Source organism: Pan troglodytes, chromosome 1 (assembly GCF_028858775.2).
Source record: "Pan troglodytes isolate AG18354 chromosome 1, NHGRI_mPanTro3-v2.0_pri, whole genome shotgun sequence".
NCBI lineage: Eukaryota > Metazoa > Chordata > Mammalia > Primates > Hominidae > Pan > Pan troglodytes.
The window spans coordinates 8,684,230-8,706,194 of NC_072398.2; the positions used below are offsets into that span (position 1 = coordinate 8,684,230).

The following is a 21,965-nucleotide window of genomic DNA, read 5'->3' on the forward strand; positions in this document are numbered from 1 at the left end:
CATTCACCATTCCTGCACAGCCCAGGGCTAACTTGATTTGACTTCTAAAACTCAAGAAGGCCACTCTTGGAGTGAGTTCATCAGCTTAGCTGTACCCTTTGCCATTGGTCACTTGCATTTGCCTGTCAGGGAGGATGACTCAGCACTACTGTATTCTTTCCTAGAAATCAGGAAGTTTTATTGTTCAAGCTCCTGTTGTAGGACCCCTGTTCAGGTCTTGCCACTTTTAGGAACGGCTGATAGAAGGGGCCTGTGATGGATTCTTTAGCTGCCTAAATACTAGCTTGCTTTGGCCTGTGCAGTCCTTATTCTGGTATCTACAGAGGCCAGGCCTGAGGGCGTTCACTTAAAAGGAAAGCACTTCCACTACCTCTCTCTTTGCACAACCAACTTTGGCCAACCCAGTCTGCTTAGACCATCAGCATTTACAGTCCTGGCACCCCTTGTAAATTGAGAACATAGTCAGGCCAGAAAGATGGTTAATAAAACCAACAGGATTTATTTATGAGTTTCTTCTGATACAAGCCAAATACAAGATGTGAGAATAAAATGAAGTATCCTCGTGCTGTCGTTACCGGCAGGGGTGGCAACATTCCTGAGAGGTTAATTGTGTGCCAACCATTTTTCTGATTAGCAAAGTGGTTCAGGACAGAGTGGGACTTTCTATAAAGTGCTAAATTCAGCTCCTGGCGGGGCCGCTGGCATGCTTGTGCAGGGATGGTGAGCGAACGGACAGAGGCAAGCAAGAGAACGGACGTTCTCTCCCCTGGTGAACTCTGCACAGCCAAGGGCCAGCAGTGTAGGTGCCGTTAGCAGTTGCTGGCTCAACTGCCTGAATGCTCTGAAGTAGGAGGATACAGCCTCACAGTCACTGCGGGTCACCATGGCCGAACACCTCTTGCCTACTTACCTGTCTGACAGTGAGATGCCAGATCCTTGGCCATCTTACTATTGCTATGTGTGAAGAAGAAAAGAAATGAGATGTAGGAAAGGAAAGAGAGAAGAAACTGACTTCGCCCCAGCCATCGAGATTTCCTCAACCACTTTTCCCCCTTCCTGAAAGTTGAAGGTTTGCATTTTTGCTTAGCTTCCCGTGAGACCTAACTTCTAAGGATGATTGCCAGATGTTTTGAAAACATGTTAATGAGTTCAAAGAATGCCCAGCACCACATCTAATACTATTGGCCCTAAGAGTTTTTGCCTCAAATTGATCTGATTTAGCTCTGTCAGCTCTGTCTTAGCTCTGTTCTCTCTGATAAGATCTAGGACCTGTTGAAGGAAAGCGTGCATTTTTGAGTCTACCAACCATGCATGTGAAGCTGTTACTGGAACTAGGAATTGAGGACCAGACTGACTCTGTCAATCTTTCCTGGCTGGGACTTGCAAACTCTTGGTTATATTTACTCAGAATGTTAATAATTTCGGAAATTATTAAAATGGAACCAAAATACTTTCTTTTTAAGAGGCTATTGAGATCACAAATCATTCCACAAATATAATAAGCTATGTAAGCTGAGCGAGTCCAATACTTGACACTTGGCCTGAGCCAGCTGGAAGCGTGGCCATTTTCATATGACATTTCATGTGTGCAACTAAGGAGGCATGAGAAAAACCCTTTAAAAATGAGGCGTTAAAATTTTAATAATTGTGCTGGACAAAATGTTTTTGCAAAAAAAAAAAACTTCTTTTTTTTTCTCCTTTCTGCTTTCAATTTTTTTTTTTACTCCCTTTGCCCAGCGTCATCGACAGTACCAAACCCCTTTGCTTTTGCCCATATCATCGCCCTGAGGAATCCTGTTCAGATTTCAAGGGACCCACTTACTTGTGACTTCCTAAGCTCCTCCTGCTCCTTCTCCAGGTAGAACCGATGCTTTTCCCTTTTGCCCTCACTATCCTTTGTGGCCATTGGATCCCATCAGAATTAGGTGAGGCAATTTTTAGAAATACAGATCTGAAACCCCACCCCAACACTACTGACCCAGAATGCTTTGGGGCCTGTATCAAAAGATCTCATGTACTCCATAAATATATATACCTATTATGTACCCACAAACATTAAAAATTAAAAAAAATTTAATTAAAACTTTTTAAAAAAAGAATGCTTCTTGAGCCCAGGAATGTGCACTGTAAAGTACCACAGGTGATTCAGATGCCGATGGTCACAGGATCACTACCACAAGGACCCAGGCCATTCTTCCTAAATACCTTTGTCACGCAGTCACGTGCATGCCTTTCTCTAGCTTCTTAATTACAGACTTGTTGAAGGCAATGACCTGTATAGTATCCATATTTCGTTCAACATTTTTTTTTTTTGAGATGGAGTTTCACTCTTGTTGCCCAGGCTGGAGTGCAATGGCATGATCTCGGCTCACTGCAACCTCTGCCTCCCGGGTTCAAGCGATTCTCCTGCCTCACCCTCCTGAGTAGCTGGGACTACAGGTGTGTGCCACCACGCCCAGCTAATTTTTTTGTATTTTTAGTAGAGACGGGGTTTCACCATTTTGGCCAGGCTGGTCTCAAACTCCTGACCTCAGGGGATCCGCCCACCTTGGCCTCCCGATGTGCTGGGATTACAGGCATGAGCCACTGCGCCTGGCCTTAACACATTTATTGAGTGCCTACTGTACACCAGGCACTGTTCTGAGAGCAGGAGACATGGCAATGAACAAAACAGGCAGGCTTTCTCTCTTGGACCTTACATTCCCAGGAGAAAAGTCAGACAAGAAAGACAAGTGTGATTATGAAATACTATCTCGTTAGATGATAAGTTCCCCGGAGGAAGATAAAGCAGGGAAGGAGGAGACGGTGACGTCCACGATGGTGGTGAAGGTAACTCTAAGCCTTCGCTACAGAGGTGGTAACCGAGCAAAGAGTTGAAGACTGTGAGGAAGAAGGCCAAGTAGACATTTGGGAGAAAGACAAGGTAAGGCTCTAGAGCACAAGAATGCCAAGCTCATTCTAGAAACAGATAGGCTGTTTCCAGTATGGCTGGAGCAGAGTGAGCAAGTGGGAGAGAGGACAGAGGAGGCTGGTGAGATGCAGGGGAGTGGGGAGATCTTGTAAAGGCTCGTCCGACCCTGTGAGAACTTTGCCTTAGCCTGGCGCAGTGGCCTGTAATCCCAGCACTTTGGGAGGCCGAAGCCGGCAGATCACTTGAGGTCAGGAGTTCGAGACCAGCCTAGCCAACATAGTGAAACCCTGTCTCTACTAAAAATACAAAAATTAGCTGGGCCTGGTGGCGCGCGCCTGTAATCTCAGCTACTTGGGAGGCTGAGGCAGGAGAATTGCTTGAACTTGGGAGGCAGAGGTTGCAGTGAGCTGAGATCGTGCCACTGCATTCCAGCCTGGTGACAGAGTGAGACTCCATCAAAAAAAAAACAAAAACAAAAACAAAAAAAACCTTTGCCTTATTCTCTAAGATACTGGAATTCACAAAGCCTATCACAGTGCTTACTCCAGAATAAACGTTCCATTTATACTTGATGAATAAAGGAATCATCTCCAAGGTGGCATGCAAAGGCCTCTTGTGGTTTAGACTTAGACTAAGATTCAGAGAAATAATTTTAGCGTAGATATTTTAACGTAAATATTTTTAACAAAGAGGCAGCTATACTCACCCAGAGCTCAGATTCTGGAGCCGGGATGCCTGGATTCAAATATTTCACATACTGGCTGTAGAATCTTGGCAGCCTGTCAATGCCTTAGTGTCCTCATCCATAAAATGAAGAAAATAATAGTACCTACTTCATAGAACTCTGATCATTAAATACGTCTATACATGAAAGTAAACCATAAGTGTCTGATGTACTTTGAGAATCAATAAATATTTGCTATTACCATTAGCATGGATATATTTAAGACGTAAAAAATTCAAACATTTAACATACTTAATATTCAATTTTAGTCATTTCTATATACTCATGATTGATAAATATAACGTAACTGATATATACTGTATTACTATATGATACATATGACGTATATATAATTGTTACATGTCCATTTTAGGGTATGCATGTTAAAAGAATGGGAATTCATGGAGTCCCAGAGAAGGTAAAACAGAAAATGAGTAAACATAAAGATGATGATGATGATGTTGGTAACAGCTACATTGGTAGTTGCCGTTGTAAAAAGAGATCAGAGTCCTCAATATTGCTGGGTATTAGTGTTCCTTGGGGCTACTACTAAAAATACAAAAATTTAAAATGTGAATTACACTTTGAAGTCTATCTTTCACTTTAGTCAGACTTTGGCTTGCCCCCTGCAAGCCACGCTTTAGATAGCATAAGAATAATTTCTCTCCAATTCTCATTCCTATTGAATTTGTGTCATAGTCTCCTAATACAAATGAGATGACACTTTGCATTGTCATCAGACGGTTTTAATACAGCTAGGGAAATTTCTATTTATTTATTTATTTATTTATTTTTTTTTTTTCTGAGCCGGAGTCTTGCTCTGTCGCACAGGCTGGAGTACAGTGACGCCATCTCGGCTCATTGCAAGCTCCGCCTCCCGGGTTCACGCCATTCTCCTGCCTCAGCCTCCCAAGTAGCTGGGACTACAGGCGCCCGCCACCATGCCTGGCTAATTTTTTGTATTTTTAGTAGAGACAGGGTTTCACCGTGTTAGCCAGGATGGTCTCGATCTCCTGACCTCGTGATCCGCCTGCCTCGGCCTCCCAAAGTCAGCTAGGGAAATTTCTTAATTCACACCTGGGAATTAGTTTCTACTAGGAGACTCTAATTTATGACTCATTTGAATGATTTGAACATCTGTGTGCAGATGTTAAATACTAATGTTATTATTCATATGTAATAATACAGATGCAACTAGTAATTTTCCTAGCCTATGTCCAGTTCTATCTTTAATACTCATTTTTAAAGAAACTTGTGAACGACACCCATCTTCTCTCTACTTTGTACTTACTAATTTTTGTAATCATATCCATGTCTGCTGGTTAACATTGATGGCTCTGGAGGTAGATGCCTGGCTGGCTTCAAATCCTGGGCCATTGTTTAGTGGTTGTGTGACCTCAGGTAAATGACTCAACTTCTGTGGGCCCCAGCCTCAGTTTCCTTCACTGTAAAGTGACCCCTTCACTGTAAAGGGGTCATAATACCACCTCCAACCGAAGGCTATTTTTAGGATGAAATGAGATATACATGTAAATGAGATGTACTCTTAGGACAGCACTTGGCACAAAGTAAAACACTGTAAATATTGAGTATTAACTATTATTGGTACTTCTGCAAACTGGCTTGAGGTCTCTCTTCCCAGCATTTGCTTTGTACTTCTGTAACTGTTCAACACGCGTGTTTTCTAACTGCATTTACTGCATAAGTTACTGGCCATTTTGTCCGCCTCCTTGCCTTCCAGGCATTATTTGGGGTGCAGTCCTAACTGCCTACACTTGTACCATTTAATGCCTTTTCACCTCCAGCTGCCCCTGGGCAGCCATCAGTCTGCCATGCCCCACCTGACTGTCACTGCTAGTAAAACCGTACAGCATTAAAAAGACGTGGTGGCTCACGCCTATGGTCCCAGGGCTTTGGGAGGCTGAGGCAGAGGAGCGCTTGAGGCCAGGAGTTCCAGACCAGCCTGGGTAACATGGTGAGATCCCATCTCTACAAAAAAAAAAATAGAAAGAAAGTAGATGGGCGTGGTGGTGCAAGCCTGTAGTTCTAGCCACACAGGAGGCTGAGGCAGGAGGATCCCAGAGTTTGAGGCTGCAGCAAACTACGTGCCCCTGCACTCCAGCCTGGGCAACAGAGCCAGACCATGTCTAAAATAAAAAGATAAGTAAGATTGATCCCGTACTCTGCAGCCCTTCACAGCCAGCCCCTCTCTTTTCTCGTTGCAGGATGTTCTGGAAGCTTTCCCTGTCCTTGTTCCTGGTGGCGGTGCTGGTGAAGGTGGCGGAAGCCCGGAAGAACCGGCCGGCGGGCGCCATCCCCTCGCCTTACAAGGACGGCAGCAGCAACAACTCGGAGAGATGGCAGCACCAGATCAAGGAGGTGCTGGCCTCCAGCCAGGAGGCCCTGGTGGTCACCGAGCGCAAGTACCTCAAGAGTGACTGGTGCAAGACGCAGCCGCTGCGGCAGACGGTGAGCGAGGAGGGCTGCCGGAGCCGCACCATCCTCAACCGCTTCTGCTACGGCCAGTGCAACTCCTTCTACATCCCGCGGCACGTGAAGAAGGAGGAGGAGTCCTTCCAGTCCTGCGCCTTCTGCAAGCCCCAGCGCGTCACCTCCGTCCTCGTGGAGCTCGAGTGCCCCGGCCTGGACCCACCCTTCCGACTCAAGAAAATCCAGAAGGTCAAGCAGTGCCGGTGCATGTCCGTGAACCTGAGCGACTCGGACAAGCAGTGAGCGCCGGGCCGGACGCAGCTCAGCCCCGCGCGCGCCCGGCCGCTGGGTGGCGCCGCCGCCGCCTCTGTCCCTGCCCTCCGAGCCCACTCTCACGCTGCCTGGTGTTCCCCCTCAGCAGCAAGCACTTCTCTTAGGGCTGACGGTGTCCTTGTCACAAACGTGGATCGCAAGTGGAGCTTTTGCTGATGTGTTCCTGACCGACCCCGGGTCCCACCTGTGCCCCCTAAACCAGGTGGTGGATCAGGCCCGAAGGAAAATGCTGGAAAACCACCACCGCCACCCAGCAGTCAGAGAGGACCTTTCAGGGTGATGCACTGTAAATCCGGCATTGATGTTTCCACCATGTGGAAAAGCAAGGATTTCCCTGGCCCCGCCCTGCACTCCAGCTCGCCCCTTTCCCGCGCGAAGTGAAGGATGCGTCACTTTTCTGAGTGGCCCCTCAGACCTCTCCTGCTGGTCCCTGGACCTCTGGCTGGGAGCGCTCATTCTTGTGACTGGCAGGCTGCCCTCGGTTGCTGCTGTGATGAGGATATGTGCAACCTCCATAAATATGTCGGTGGACGGGGCGCCTCCTAATAAACCTGATACCAAGAAGACAACTTGAGCCACTTGGATCCCGAAGTGGGCTTCCCGGGAAACCTTGAGCAGAGCAGGCTACACAATCCCCCATCCTCAAGTCCCCACCGCCTCTTCTTCCTCACTGTCCCCGCCCCCTATTTGTGGACTAAAGATGAACTCTGGTGTGCATGCTATTATTGCTGCAATTAGAATATTATCACACACAAAGGTCTCTGTATTAACGCTGGTTTTATAAGTGACCGTATATTGTAAAGAGCTGTTAAAAAGTATTATAGACCTATTCATGTATTATTTCACATGTTTTGACTCTGGCTTGCAGCACCATTCGGAGTAAGGATGACAGCAGGCCCAGAAGGTGTTTTACTCAGAAAAAAAAAAATGCCTGGTCAGCAATTCACTGTCATGCACCTATTTTTAGATTGGGCAGGGAGATGGGAGGAGTCGTGATTTTTACTTTGAATATTATTTCACTGAAGTTACTAAGCATTGCAGCACAATGTAGAAATTGGCTTGGGATGGATAGGTATAGGGAAGGGCATTCGTTGGGAAATTGATGACCGGAAACTAGAAAGCCCCTATAATGTGGAATATGCATATGTGGGGTGAAACCGTATACTACTTTCACTGCCATGACACTAAGCAAAAAATATTTCCTGTTAAAAGAAAGAGAAAAAGAAAGGGATATTGAAAAATATAAGGAGTTGAGTCGCTTTGTGGTATAGAAGGGAGTAAGGAATAAAAGATATAGAATAGTAATCTAGTTGAACTGTTCTGCACAAAACATGCTTCCTTTTCAAAGAATAGACTTCAAAAGGGACGAACAAACATTAGGTCACCTTTTGTTTTTATAATGAATTGTTGACGTTTCCATGCTGTGGTCTCTTGATATACGGAAGTAGACGTAACTTATTTTCCAGCGAAATTATATACTTCTTCTGGGATCCTTTGCTCAGTTGCCCCAGGAAGGCTTCCCTGTGAGTAATGCTTATGGAATCTGACAAATGTGAATGAGCTGCCATTGGTGGGAATCAGTAAACTTGGAAAACCTTTCACTGATGATTCCCCGGTAAGTGCTCCTGTGAGGGGCCACTTCCCTAGTATGTGAGAGAGACCCTCTGCAAGCCGCTGTGGGGACTTAGCTTCCTGATACTAGGTAGTGATGGTGGATCTAGAGACATTCACTTGAAGAGCAAGGATTGGGGTGGGGTGGGTTGGTGAATCTATCTCAGGCCACTGCACTGCAAGGTGCATTTCTGTCATTTCTGCAACACCATGAGACCTGAGCAAGAATGTGCTGTGGCAGAGGGGGTCTTGGTTTCATAAATGGGTATATACAGCCTGAACTCAGGAGGCAGAAATCAAAAGAAATCCTTGAGGGCTGGAACCTGAGGATAGAGCGAAAATGGAGAGAAGGGTGTTCAAGGTCAGGAGTGATTTTTGCATTTGGTGGAAAACCTCAAGTCAGACTCAGTGGCAGAACATGCAGCAGAAAAGCTGTGAAGGAAGGAAATTTACGTGATTGTAATGGAGGCTGGGGTGGATTGGGAGGTGAGTGGAGGAGAGTCTCTGACCAGCTGCAGAGCCAACCCCTATCATTTTATTAACATGGAACCCACACAGATAGGGGAGGGATTAAGCTAAGAACTTACAGAATGCAAACACGAGCACACTCTCTTCGAACCCAATTGTGGGTGTAGCAATGAAAGCAATATGATATGCTGCAGTGTGAAGCTCCTTCTGGGGTTATCGTATGTACAAAGTTTACCTTATAATGGCTCAAATTGTATTTAATTTTTTGGTTTTGTTTATAAATGAAGAAAAGCTATAAGTATAATGTAATTATTTTATAGGTATACTATTAAATTATAGAACAAATAAAGATAATCTAGGGTTATATGTGATCCCGGTGTGACGTGCCATAAAAGTGGAATTTTTAACTTGTTGCAGTGAGCTGTGAAGCAGCACTGTGCGTTCAGAGTGTTTTTGTTCAACCATGGTGAGTTCAGCCTCTAGCTTATGTCACATGATCTCCTCTGGGGTCTGGAATCTTCTAAGAGAAATAGAATCAGGCATCCAAGGAGCAGAAGTGATGGAGGTGGCCCTCAATCCTGGTCTTTGGAAGCTTCCAAGCCTCTTCCACATCCCCTGCCAGCTGAAGACAGAGTATTCTCACTGTGCTGGCTGAATGAGAAACACTAAACAAGGAAACCTTGAGAAACTGCAGCAAATGGAAGTCCGCTGTTAGTCTCTCCGTTAGCACCAGGGACACACTTGTTCTGAGTTTTGTTCATTTTCACATTTACTCCTCACGAGTTCCAACATTTCTTAATTTAAATATTTCTTAGTTTATAGCATCTCCATTTTTCTATTAATTGACTTAATCTGCCATTTAAGAAAACTCCGTAATCAATAAAAAATAAAATCTACAATCAAACTGCACATGGTTGATCCACTGTGTAGGCTTCAAAGGAATTAAACTCAACTTCCTAGGAAATAATTCATCTTAGTTTATTAAATGGGACAGAATATTTCACTGCTAACATATTCTAACTCACTTGTTTTTGAAGTTGGCCAGATTATTTTTAAGTTATAAAGTCAATGAAAATGACTTTTGCTATTGTGTGAACAACTTAGAATGTATATATTCCCAGAAAGCTTATTTAATGATTGACCTATCACCACTGATTATTAATGTCTGCATGAATGATAACAATAAGACCAAGTCATCAATAATGCAATGAAAACTTTTTAAGTGAAAGCAAGTTTATTAAGAAAGTAAAGGAATAAAGAATGCTTACTTCATAGGCAGAGCAGCCTAAGATGTCTTATTCATCATGTTATTTTCTGAATTCTCCTTAATCCCCAACCTTGCCACCCCTTCACCCTGCTTCTCACACACAGCAGATGCCCATTCAACTTACCAAAAACAAAACACGGGAAACCGTGCAGTTTTTGTTGTTGTTGCTTGTATCCATTGATGTTACTGACTTCGCTAGTATTTAGTCTAGAATATAAGGCAAAACAAACAAAACCAGGGAAATCACTGCCATATCATTCCTTGAATCCCGAGTTTCCTACCTTCTCTGCCTTCTTTTCTCCACCTTCTACAGCCTCATATGTTTGTTATATGTGTGTGTGCATGTGTATATACACACAATATATATATAGTGTATAGTGTATACATTGTGCAAGAAAAAGGAGAGAATGGTGTATATATGGTGTAGAGTGTATATAGTGTGTACACTTACACACACATAACATCCGGAGATTTTAGTGGAGGGAATAGGAAAAAAATATGTCTAATGCATCTTACCCAGAATCAGAAGTTTCCTGAATTTGTATAAGGTTTATTGCCCACTTTCTAAGGTGTGTGGAGTGTGCGCTTACCAAGTCCTCCAGCATAACTTGCCCCATACCTCTCAACTGGTCCTATTCTATGATGTCAATCATATGATGAATCTGTGTAGTGATTTCTAGAATGTCCCTTCAGTTTACATTTTGACAAAGAGCATAATAACTTACATTGTCTGGGGACAAGGCCATAAATATAAACTGTTCATCCCGTTGGAACGCAGACTACCTCTGGTCCTCTCACCTACCGGGATGATGGAAAACACACTTGCCAGGTAAAGTTCTGGAAGTTGTTTTAATCCACTTTAGCAAAGAGTTCACCCTGAGTGCAGTAGGTGTAACTGGGGCTACTTCTGGAACATCCTGCCATGTTCCATTTGATTTTTGCAGGAGCCAGCATGGTGAAGTAAATCACAATATAGCCAGGGCTACTACACTATTAAAGTCTATGAGAGGTTCATAATTTCCCCGATTCCTTCTGGAATTCAGCGTCATTTTTGATTTACTCTTTCTTCTAGGGTGGGGAGAAGCTTCAGGGGCTTCCATTTGTCTTTCCCCACTACAATAGCTCTTACCTAAGAACTCAAGAATCAACGTGAGGGTTCTTCAAACTACCAAGAGTGTCCCTTCCAATTACATATTTGGAAATGAGGGAAAGGATCACCAGGTTAGTCTGTGGACCCGTGGGCCCACTGAGAGCCAGAGCTTGGAGGACTCTAGTAGATGCTCTATGCCCCCACATTAGGAGGGAGCCATGGTGGTTCACTGGGTCTCCAGGTGTTGGTGTCAGTTCAGACCCAGTGTTCAATAATTCTCAAAAGTGCTGAGTCTTCTTCTTCTCTCCCAAACCACATTTGCCTGAATAAAGTGGTCCTGAGCTCCCTGGTTAAGAAGTGGGGAAATAACAAATGAATAGATTTGCCCTGGTATTGCAGTCATAAGGAATCAGCCACTTCTTCAGCCAGTGGGTTTCAGGTCTGATCTGGAAACCAAACAAGGGATTGTGATTTTCATTGAGATGCTGCCGTCTGTCTCTGATTTTCCTTTATTGATTTATTTTGACTGTGTAAATTAAGCCATACTTCTTGTTGCCCTCCCCCTACAACCCCCCATCTATCTTGCCTTCAGGAACATCATGTTCTAGTAACCATCTTCAAGTTGGGAGTCCACGGACGCCACTATAGTCCTACCCCTCTTTGCAATAACTGTGCCCACTTCTGAAAGCTAAGCATTACAACCTGGCTCATTTTATTCTGAGATCTTGCTATTCTCGTGTCCCTCAGGGAATCTAGTTTTACAGCAGCATCTCTTCCTACAGTTATCCCTGGCCTACAGATGATGGCACTACTGAGCACCAGAGCTGCTACCCCTCTCACCAACACAATCATCATAGCTTTGGTAACTAGAGACCTTCCTGGAAACACAGTTGGTGAGTGGTTTGGTTTTCATAGCTTTACAGAGCAAACCCACTTTAGCACGCCCACTTCTCTGAGCCTTAGGGTGGTTTTATCCATCATGCACCATGGAAGTTCTTATATTTTTATTTCATGGAGTGTGAATCAAAGCATTTGAGATACTCCAAGAATTGTCCTAGTTTATTATCACCATTCCTGGGGGATTTTCCACAGGTTCAAATCCTGAATCATGGGAGACTGCTCCCATGGTGATAAGCATTATCCAACTTAATGTCCTGCTCTTCTTCCTTGATACAGCAGCCTTGGGACACATTCCCATCCTTCTTCTCCTGGCTCCTGCTGTGATTTCACCGTATAGTCCGTTTCCTCCCTTAGCCAATCCAGCAGATCCCCAGCAGAGATGAGAGTCTAACAACAGACCTAGCAGGCTCAGGGGACTTTGAGAGTCCCAACTGCATCTACCTAGGTACTCGTCTCCCAATTTTAGGGGTTCTACTTCCCTATTAGGGTTCTAATCTTGGGACAAGAGACTTGCTGAAGCTGAGAATACAAAATTCTCTGAAACAGAGCTCCTCTTTACAATTGAGCCTTCTTCTGACTGCAGGAGACTAGGGCTTACTTGAATGCTACCTGGAAGACCCTATCTATGGCTTTTACATTCTGTCTGAATTGGTGATTAATCACTTTGAGTCTTTTATTATCTCTTCAACAAATCAATACCACTTGTAAGCAGGTACCCGATCCCAAAGTCCTTAGAATCACTCTGCCCCTCACAACTTTTAAGCACCAAAGATATCAAAGCAGCATCATTCCTCTGGGGTCACATGTGAGGTTCATTGACTCATGCCAAGGAAATCAAGGATGCAGACACACAGGAGTGAGTTTAAGAGCAGCAGTTTAACAGGCAAAAGAGAAAAGCTCCCTTGTGCAGAGGGAAGGGGCTCCGAGTGGATCTCCCCACTCGTGGGGAGATGCAGTTGGTTTTATAGATGAGTTTGAGGAGGCAGTGTCTGATTTACATAGGGTGCAATGGATTGGTTGGGTTAGGTGTGTCATTTACATAGTGAAGCTGGCCATCCCACCCTAATCTTTTATTATGCAGATGAGTTATCTACCTGCCCAGCACCATGCTGCCTGTTCCCTGATTGCACACAAGTGACAAAGAAAAGTCAAGATGGAGCCTCCATGAGGAACAGGCTTTGCCCCCAGGTGCCTTATCCTATTGGCACAGCTGCTGGCATTCCCCTGTGCAAGCTTCTGGCTGCTTTTCTATATCTGCAGCTTGATATTTCAGGCTGCTCTTTGTTATTTAAAAAAAAATGATTTGGGGGCTGCTTTTTATCAAAAGGGAAACTTTATTGAGGACTCTCTTACCCTCATTATCTGATTATCTGTCTAAATAATTTCATTTGAGTTCCTGTATCAATATTGCACCAGCCAGTGAGTCTCCCAACCAGCGTCCCATCCTAATTTACCTCTGCGAAGAGTTTTAACAACACAGGGCTACAGCACGCCAGGACCGATACTCAGCAGCTGCCCAACGACTGAGCTTTCTCCAAATCCTGGGTTCGAGTATCCTTCTCCAGGAACTGGAATTGTCTATCTTAGATTGGTTTTCCAAACTCTGAGACAGAGTTGTGAGCAGAAGGTTTATTGGGGGAATGCTAGCAGAACAGAGACCTGTAAGCACATGAGGACTGTGCAGTGGGAAAAGCCATCAGGTCATAATTGAGGACTTGTCTGATCCTGTGGGGAGCTCTGGAGCTGGTGGGGGGGTGCATTTTAGAGTGGTGCCAAATTGAAGAAAGAGAGACAGGCTTTTGTAGCCCACATCCCTCAGTCACTGCGCACAAGCCATCCCTAGGAGGGGGCGTGTATTGCCTCCAAGGGCAAATCTCAGTGAGGACCCAGCTTTTAGTCTCAGCGAGGGTCAGCAGCCAGGTGAGATGGTGAGATGGGATCGGTACATCAGCCCTGAAGACGGTATCTGGGGAGAGCAACATAATAGTCACCTTTCCCTGTGTGTTAGGGGTAGGTGTGGGGGCTGGAGCATGGGGGGAAGGAGGAGACAGAGAAGAAAGAACATGGAGGGCCTTGAAAGAGAGGCAGAGCAAGTTCCACCTGACATCATAGGAAATAGAAAATCGCGGACAGATTGGATCAAGGGTTATTCCAGTCACGACATGCTAGGTGATTGGAGGGAACAGAATCTGGGTCCAGATAGGCCAGCTCAGGGGCTCTTGCAACAACATAAACTGAAGGTTAGGGCCAGACCAGGTAATAGAATTGGATCTGAAAGAAGAGACAAATATGTGAAGTAGTCACAGAATGCGGTGATGAAAGAGGGGGGTGTTAGTGCAACAGATGGGCAGCCCAAGATAAATGAGGATCCGGTTACAGAAAATACTGATGCAGGTTTTTATAGATGTTGGGTCTGTGGTGATAGTGAAACATTTATGTAAATGAAACTTTTTCCCTGTTTGAAGAAATAGGACAAATTTATATGAGCAGCTAGATCTGGAGAAACTGATATTGAAGCAAAAAGATTGTAACTAAATCCACGAACATACATGAGACTTTTTTTTTATTTGTTTTGTTTGTGAGACAGGGTTTCATTCTGTCACACAGGCTGGAGTGCAGTGGCGGGATCATGGCCCTGGTCTCAATCAGTCAAGTCTCCTCCAACTCTCTCTCTCTCTTTTTGTTTGTTTGTTTGTTTGTTTTTTTTTTGACATGGAGTCTCGCTCTGTCCTCCACAGTGGTGCAATCTTGGCTCACTGCAGCCTCAACCTCCCAGGCTCAAGCGATTCTCCCACCTTAGCCTCCTGAGTAGGTGGGACTACAGGTGCATGCCACCATGCCTGGCTAATTTTTCTCTTTTTGTAGAGTTGGGGTTTTGCTATGTTGCCCAGGCTGGTCCTTGAACTCCTGGGCTCAAGCAATTCACCCACCTCAGCCTCCCAAAATGCTGGGACTACACCCAGCCCATATATGAGACTTCTAATAGGGACAGTGGAGGAACACAGGGCCAAGTAACCTTAGAAAATGCTTCTTTAGAAGAATAGGAAGTTAACAATAATATATCATTTTAAATAGCTACAAGGAGGATATTGAATGTTCCCAATACAAAGAAATAATAAAAATTTGAGATGATTGATAGATATGCTAATTACCCTGATCTGATCACTATACATTATATATGTTACATCACTATGTGCCCCATATATATGTACAATTATTATTTGTCAATTAAAAAATCTTTTTGGCAGGTGCACTGGCTCATGCCTGTAATCCCAGCACTTTGGGAGGCTGAGGTGGGTGGATCACCTGAGGTCGGGAGTTTGAGACAAGCCTGACGAACATGGAGAAACCATGTCTACTAAAAATACAAAATTAGTCGGGCGTGGTGGTGCATGCCTGTAATCCCAGCTACTCAGGAGGCTGAGGCAGGAGAATCGCTTGAATCCTGGAGGCCAAGGTTGCAATGAGCTGAGATCGCGCCATTGCACTCCAGCCTGGGCAACAAGAGTGAAACTCCATCTCAGAGGAAAAAAAACACAAATTTTTAAGAGTACGGAGATGAAGAAACATCAGAGAAAATGAGTAACGTTCCTCAGGCCATGTCTGCCCATTGCCTGATGTAAAAGTGGAACCTTTTGATCCTTCATTTCACTGCCTTCCTCTTGCTCTACACAGGCTTCTAATCCTCCCTCCTTCCATGCATATCTGTTGCCATAGACAATTCCAGCTCCTCCTCACCTTCCTGGTGGCAACCCTCCTTGCTCTGCATTTTGAGCAATGCCACATCTTCCTGATGACGCACTGATGGCCTGAGCCCCATTCCCAACTCACATTCCTGAAGGCAAGGAGGGTGTGTTTAATAAACTAGGCACACATGAAGTCTTCCAAACCACCACCTTTATCTGTCATATTCTGCTGCCCGGACATTCTTTATCTAGCAAGACCATAGTTACTTAACACGATGCAATTGCTAATTTGTGGGAAGGAGACATTGGATACCAAATTATGAATTGGGTGTCTAATCAAGGCTGGAAAACTTAAATTTGATGTTTGAAACTCTAGCAAAAAGGTTTGAGAGTTATCCAAATATTTACATCTGGGGTTTCTTGCTTTCTGTTTTTGTTTTCACCATGGTATATCTATATTTTAATTTTTGTTTTATTTGAGGAGCCAAAGAATATACAATTTGTGTTACCATCGGCACCGCAAGTCTGGTTTTCCCTGTGCTGGGAGGAACTCTGTGTATGGGGTCTATTTCTAGATCTATCTTGAAATTCTGTAAGCTAAATACTCTTTTTTTTTTTTTTTTTTTGATTTTCACTCTTTGCTTGAAAAATATGAGCGCCCTAATTTAAGGGTATGCTGACAAATTACAGACAGCATTTATAAGGTAAAATATGTGGATAGGAAATAACAAGTATTGCGGGGTCCAATTTAGATTAATTGAACTTCATTATCGTAGGGTTTGTTGGGACATGGTTTAAGCATATTGCCAGTTTCTGACTCCAAAAAGCCTGAAACCAACAGATAATTCTCATTTTTGATTAACATGTAAAGTGTAAATTGCTCCTATGATCCATTGCCTGGATTAGAAAGTGATTTTAATCTCTGGAAAACTTTAGAGCATACGATAGGAGTGGAGCTATAGATTAGGAACATTTACATAGTCCAGGAGGGCAGTATGAAGCAACTCCAAAATTGAGGTGAAAGGGAGTTTTGCGCAAGTAGAACCAAAATGGCCCTATTGTGAAAGAAAAAGCCCAATGTTACTGTCACAATCAGACCACCATAGGAGAAAATGTGCCCAGTGGCCTACAGACGACCCCGACCTTTTTTTCATTCTGGCAACAGAGAAACAAGATTGGCTTGCCAGCCTTACACATAGCTCTCTGTAGTGGTCTAGAGTGAGAATTGTCCTGAACGTCCTTGGAGAGGACATCTGATAGAGCTGCTATCATGATGTGGAATCACGTAAACCACCCAACCTGTATTGTCTCCTTGATTTAACAGAATTGACCAGCTGGGTGTCATTTGATATTTGAAATGAGATAAATTCCACAAAATTAATTATAAAATATTTCTATATTGACTGATTTTTTCATCTCATCAAAATCTAAAAGAACCAAAAGAAACAACAATTAAAATTCTCTCTCCTCTATCCCAAATTCTACCTGTTTTTCTTCTCCAGAAGCAACTAATAATCAGTTTCTTGTCAATGACTCCAGAGATATTCTATGTATGTTAATTTCTAGAAATTCAGTAATCATGCTGCCATCATTTCTTCATAAATGAGACTGTACTATAAACACTGTTTTTCTTCCTGATTTTTTCCCCCCAATGACAAAGATAGAAACTTTTTATGGGTTTTTTTTCCCCTTAATAAAATGTTGTACATCTACATCAGTATATAAAGGGCCTGTTTTTTCTCTCTCTCTCTTTTTTTGGGGGGTGGGGGGGATGGAGTCTCACTCTGTCCCCCCAGGCTGGAGTGCAGTGGCGCCATCTCGGCTCACTGCAACTTCCGCCTCCCGGGTTCAAGCGATTCTCCTGCCTCAGCCTCCCGAGTAGCTGGGATTACAGGCACCTGCCACCACGCCCGGCTAATTTTTGTATTTTTAGTAGAGACGGGGTTTCACCATGTTGGTCAGGCTGGTCTCAAACTCCTGACCTCAGGTGATCCACCCACCTCGGCCTCCTGAAGTGCTGGGATTACAGGTGTGAGCCACCGCACCCAGCTGTTTTTTCTGTTTTAAAGCCTAAACGTTACTTCATTATTTAGACATTTCCAATGTTTTGCTATTATAAACACTTACTGTCACTTTCTAACGTGTAAAATGTAATTGGGCAAGTTTCTCTTTCCACTGCTCGTTCCTCCCCAAAACCTTGACTGTTCTTGCTTATTTTTATGTTCAAACTTTGAAGTCAACTTCTTTAGTTCTCACCCTCCCTCTTCCCCTGACGAAACATTCTGCAGGTATTTTTATTTGGATTGTATTAAATGTTTTGGCGTGCACTAAATTTATATTAAATTTATAATTTGTTTAGGGAATACTGGCATTGGCATTGCCCTTCCATTTTTGTGAGTCTCTCAACTATTTTCATATAGACCTTACACATTTCTTATTACAGTTATTCCATGTTATTTGGATTTTTTGTTTGCTATTTTAAGTGGGGATATTTCACAGTTTTATCTTCTGACTGGGTATTGTTTGTTTACATGAAAGTTCTTGATTTCTGTATATTAATTTTTGGCCCAGTCGATTTATGTCATTCTATTATTATCTTTAATAGTTGTTTTGTTATTGTCTGTTTTTTGAGCATATAATCTAATAAACAGCAAATAAAAATTAACTTTACCTCATCCTTTTCCGTTGTATACCTTTTTTTGTTCATTGCCAGAACAGTGATAAATAGCAGGTGAAAGTAGACAACCTGGTCTTGTCCCTGAGTTTTAAAGGAAATAGTTCTTTTTAAAAATTTTTTATTTTATTTTATTTTTTGAGGCAGAGTCTTGCTCTTGTCACCCAGGCTGGGGTGCAGTGGCGCAATCTTGGCCCACTGCAACCTCTGCTTCCCAGGTTCAAGCCATTCTCTTGCCTCAGCCTCCCAAGTAGCTGGGATTACAGGCACAAGCCACCGTGCCCAGCTAATTTTTGCATTTTTAGTAGAGACGGGGTTTCAACATGTTGGCCAGGCTGGTCTCGATCTCTTGACCTCGTGATCCGCCCGCCTCGGACTCCCAAAGTGCTGGGATTACAGGCGTGAGCCACCATGTCTGGCCAGAAATAGTCCTAAAGCGTCCCCTTATGCCCCAGGCTGACTTTACCTTGAGGTATTTGATTCTTTAAGGACATATTTATGTTATTCAGAGTTTTTTCTTCAAAAATTAGTTAATTTGTTAGCATTTTGAGGAAATCATGTGTTTTTTTCTCCACATATGCATATGATTTTTAATACACATATATTAAAATATGCAAGGCAATACTCATATGATCATCCTAGCCTTCCAGGAATAACCCCCATTTCTCCATGGCCCTTCTGATGTTTGCTAACGTGTTTAGTATTTTTCACTGCTATTCCTCAATAAGCTGGCCTATAGTATTCTCACTTAAATAATCTTTGTTGGTTTGATAGCAGTGTTAATGATATTTGCCAGCTATTTGCAAATATTGAATAGTTTGTGTGGGGAGACAGTAGGGTTGTGTTTCAAGCTAGACAATATTTCATTATGAAGTACGATGGAGAGCATGTCTCGTTCTAGTATTTACTACTGTAATTCAGGGTCTCTTCCTTCACCTTTGTCTTATTGATAGACACCTTCTTGCAAATATGGTTTGTCAGCCTGATTTCTCATGTAGGCATCCTTCCTGATGTAAAAAATAGTAAGAGACATTCAGGGGAGTGTCTAATACCAATTGGTGTACCGAGGTCCATTATTGCAAACACAGTTTGAAATAACACCTCCCAAGGGTATGGTTTCACCTTGGAGAAGGCTTTTGAGATAACACCTCCTAAGGGTATGGTTTCACCTTGGAGAAGGAGACTTTCTTGCTTTTTCTGAGACGTGTCTTCATGAGCATCCTCTCTGCCTTTTTCCATACCCACACATTTGGGAGATCTTCTGTATATTTTGTGGTTTGGGTTTTCAACACCTCTAATTTTAATTGAAGATAAATAAAAAATGATGCATATTTGTTCCTTGTTGCTTTGGAATGATTTTTGAGAGAGAAGGGGGTGAATGTCCCCTTTGTCACACCACTTTAGAACATTAAACCTCTTCGTATTGCTTTTGATTGTTTAACTGTGTTTCACAGGAAACAAATACAACCTCCAAAAGTCTGAGTTCACGGATTAGCTGGGAAGTGGAAATGCTAATGACAGCTGGTGTAATTCAAGGAACAATGGCACAGGATTTTCAGAGCTTTTAACAATTTGTTCCCGTCCACTTACCCTTGAGTTCTCCCACCTACCATCCACAGTCACTTCTCTTTTTACCATACTTTTTTTTGGCTTTGTTTTTTCTTACCTTTCTGGCTTTTAGTTGGATTGGATTGACCTTTAGTTGATATGATTTTTTTTTCTTATTCCTTCTTTAATTCTTTTTGTTCTTTTAATGAACAGTGCTAAATGTTTAATTTATATTTACTTTCATATTTTTGTAACAAAGTCCAAACATGTTCATTATCACCATCTTCTCCCTGTTTTGTTTTTGGACAAGGTGTCACCCTATCACCCAGGCTGGAGTACAGTGGTGTGATCATAGCTCACTGCAGCCTCCACTTCCTGGGCCCAAGTTATCCTCCCACCTCAGCCTCCCAAGTAGCTAGGACCACAGACAAGTGCTACCACACCTGGCTATTACAATTTTTTTTTTTCTTTTTAGAGATGGGGTTTCCCTAAGCTGTCCAGGCTTGTCTCCTGGGTTCAAGGGATCCTCCTGCCTTGGCCTCCCAAACTGCTGGGATTACAGCTGTGAGACACCACACTTGACCATTTTTTTTTTTTTTTTTTTTTTTAAGGAGATAGGGTCTATGTCTCTTCATAACACTTAAAGCTCACATAGTGCTTATATGTAGGGTGACCAGAGTTTGTCTGGGAGTGGTATCAATTTATGGAGATTTTCCAGGTGTAATAGCCGCACTTTTACTCTCAATGGTATTCTGGTTTGAAGAATAAGTTATTTGTCACCCTTCTTAAATATTATATTGCCTGATATTATTTTACATCGCTTGTCTCCCTCATTAGAACATAAGTTCCATGAGGATGGGACATTCTTTGTTTGTCCGTGACTCCCAAAGCCTACACCAGTTTCTGGCACACACTGACCACTCTAAACATTTGCAGAATTGAATGAATGAAGAGAGCAGCGCATGCCCCGTCGCGTGTTTGAACTATTCCCTGAACTTCTCCCACCCAAGTTGTTACTATCTAAAATTTTAGTGCCCGTTGTAAACATGAAAAATTGGTAGTAATTGTTACTGTTTACATTCTAGGGTTGATTTTGTTTCACCAGTTTCTATGGTTTCTGTGATTTCTTAAATCCCAGGCCCTCACTTCGTTTGCATCTTTTTCCTTGCTGAAATGTGCCCCGCAGCAGACGCTTCAGTGAGGCTTCGGGCATAGTTACCTCCTGTGCTTTTCATATGTCTGAAAATCTCTCTCTCCCCTTCCGTGTGAATGATGTTTCAAGTGGGTCTAATGATCTCAATTCACTGCTCTCCTTCCACAATTTAAAGACGTTTTACCTTTTTTTTTTTGAGACAGAGTCTCGCTCTGTCGCCCAGGCTGGAGTGCAGTGGCGAGATCTCGGTTCACTGCAAGCTCCGCCTCCCGGGTTCACACCATTCACCTGCCTCAGCCTCCCGAGTAGCTGGGACTACAGGCGCCCACCACCACGCCCAGCTAATTTTTTTGTATTTTTTAGTAGAGACGGGATTTCACCATGTTAGCCAGGATGGTCTTGATCTCCTGACCTCGTGATCTGCCCACCTCAGCCTCCCAAAGTGCTAGGATTACAGGTGTGAGCCACCGGGCCCAGCCAAGACGTTACTATTTTCTAACATACATTGTGGCTGAGGACAAATCTACTTTCAGAATAACTGTCGTTTCATTTTAAGTGACATGTCCTTTCTTTCTGTCTTTTTGTTTGATTTGAGACAGAGTCTCGCTCAGTCACCCAGGCTGTAGTGCAATGGCACGATCTCAGCTCACTGCAACCTCTGCCTCCCCGGTTCAAGAGATTCTCCAGTTTCAGCCTCCCGAGTAGCTGGGATTACAGGCGCCCACCACCACACCCGGCTAATTTTTGTGTTTTTAGTAGAGACAAGGTTTCATCATGTTGGCCATGCTGGTCTTGAACTCGTGACCTCAGGTGATCCACCCGTCTTGGCCTCTCAAAGTGCTGGGATTACAGGCGTGAGCCACCGCGCCCGGCTAACGTGTCCTTTCTTTCAAGAGGTTTTCAAATTTTCTCTTTACCTAGCTGGAGATTCACTTTGACCTTTCTTGGTGGAAATGTATTGGTATATATCTGTCTGGCACTTGATACGTGTTAAGCAGAGGATATATCTTTTTTCAATTCTGGAAAATTCCCAGCCATTTTTTTCCTCCAAGCCATTATTTGGCTTTTCTACTATTTCCTTTAGTTTCTCCATATGGACTGCCTCTTTAATTGGAGTCTCTCAGTTTATCCTGTATCTCTCTTAACTTCTCTTACATGTTTACAAATATT

The 21,965-nt window shown here is 43.4% G+C and overlaps 1 protein-coding gene across 1 annotated transcript in view; it reads left to right on the plus strand.

Annotated features, from left to right (window-relative positions):
- The window catches only part of GREM2 (gremlin 2, DAN family BMP antagonist), a 123,914-nt gene extending 115,066 nt beyond the window's left edge, over nucleotides 1–8,848 (plus strand). The window contains exon 2 of the mRNA XM_525111.8: nucleotides 5,861–8,848. Within this exon, the coding sequence (XP_525111.2) occupies nucleotides 5,862–6,368 (507 nt within the window). The 5' untranslated portion in view covers nucleotide 5,861 and the 3' untranslated portion in view covers nucleotides 6,369–8,848. The remainder of the gene's footprint in view (nucleotides 1–5,860) is intronic.
- Nucleotides 8,849–21,965: the final 13,117 nt, after the last annotated feature.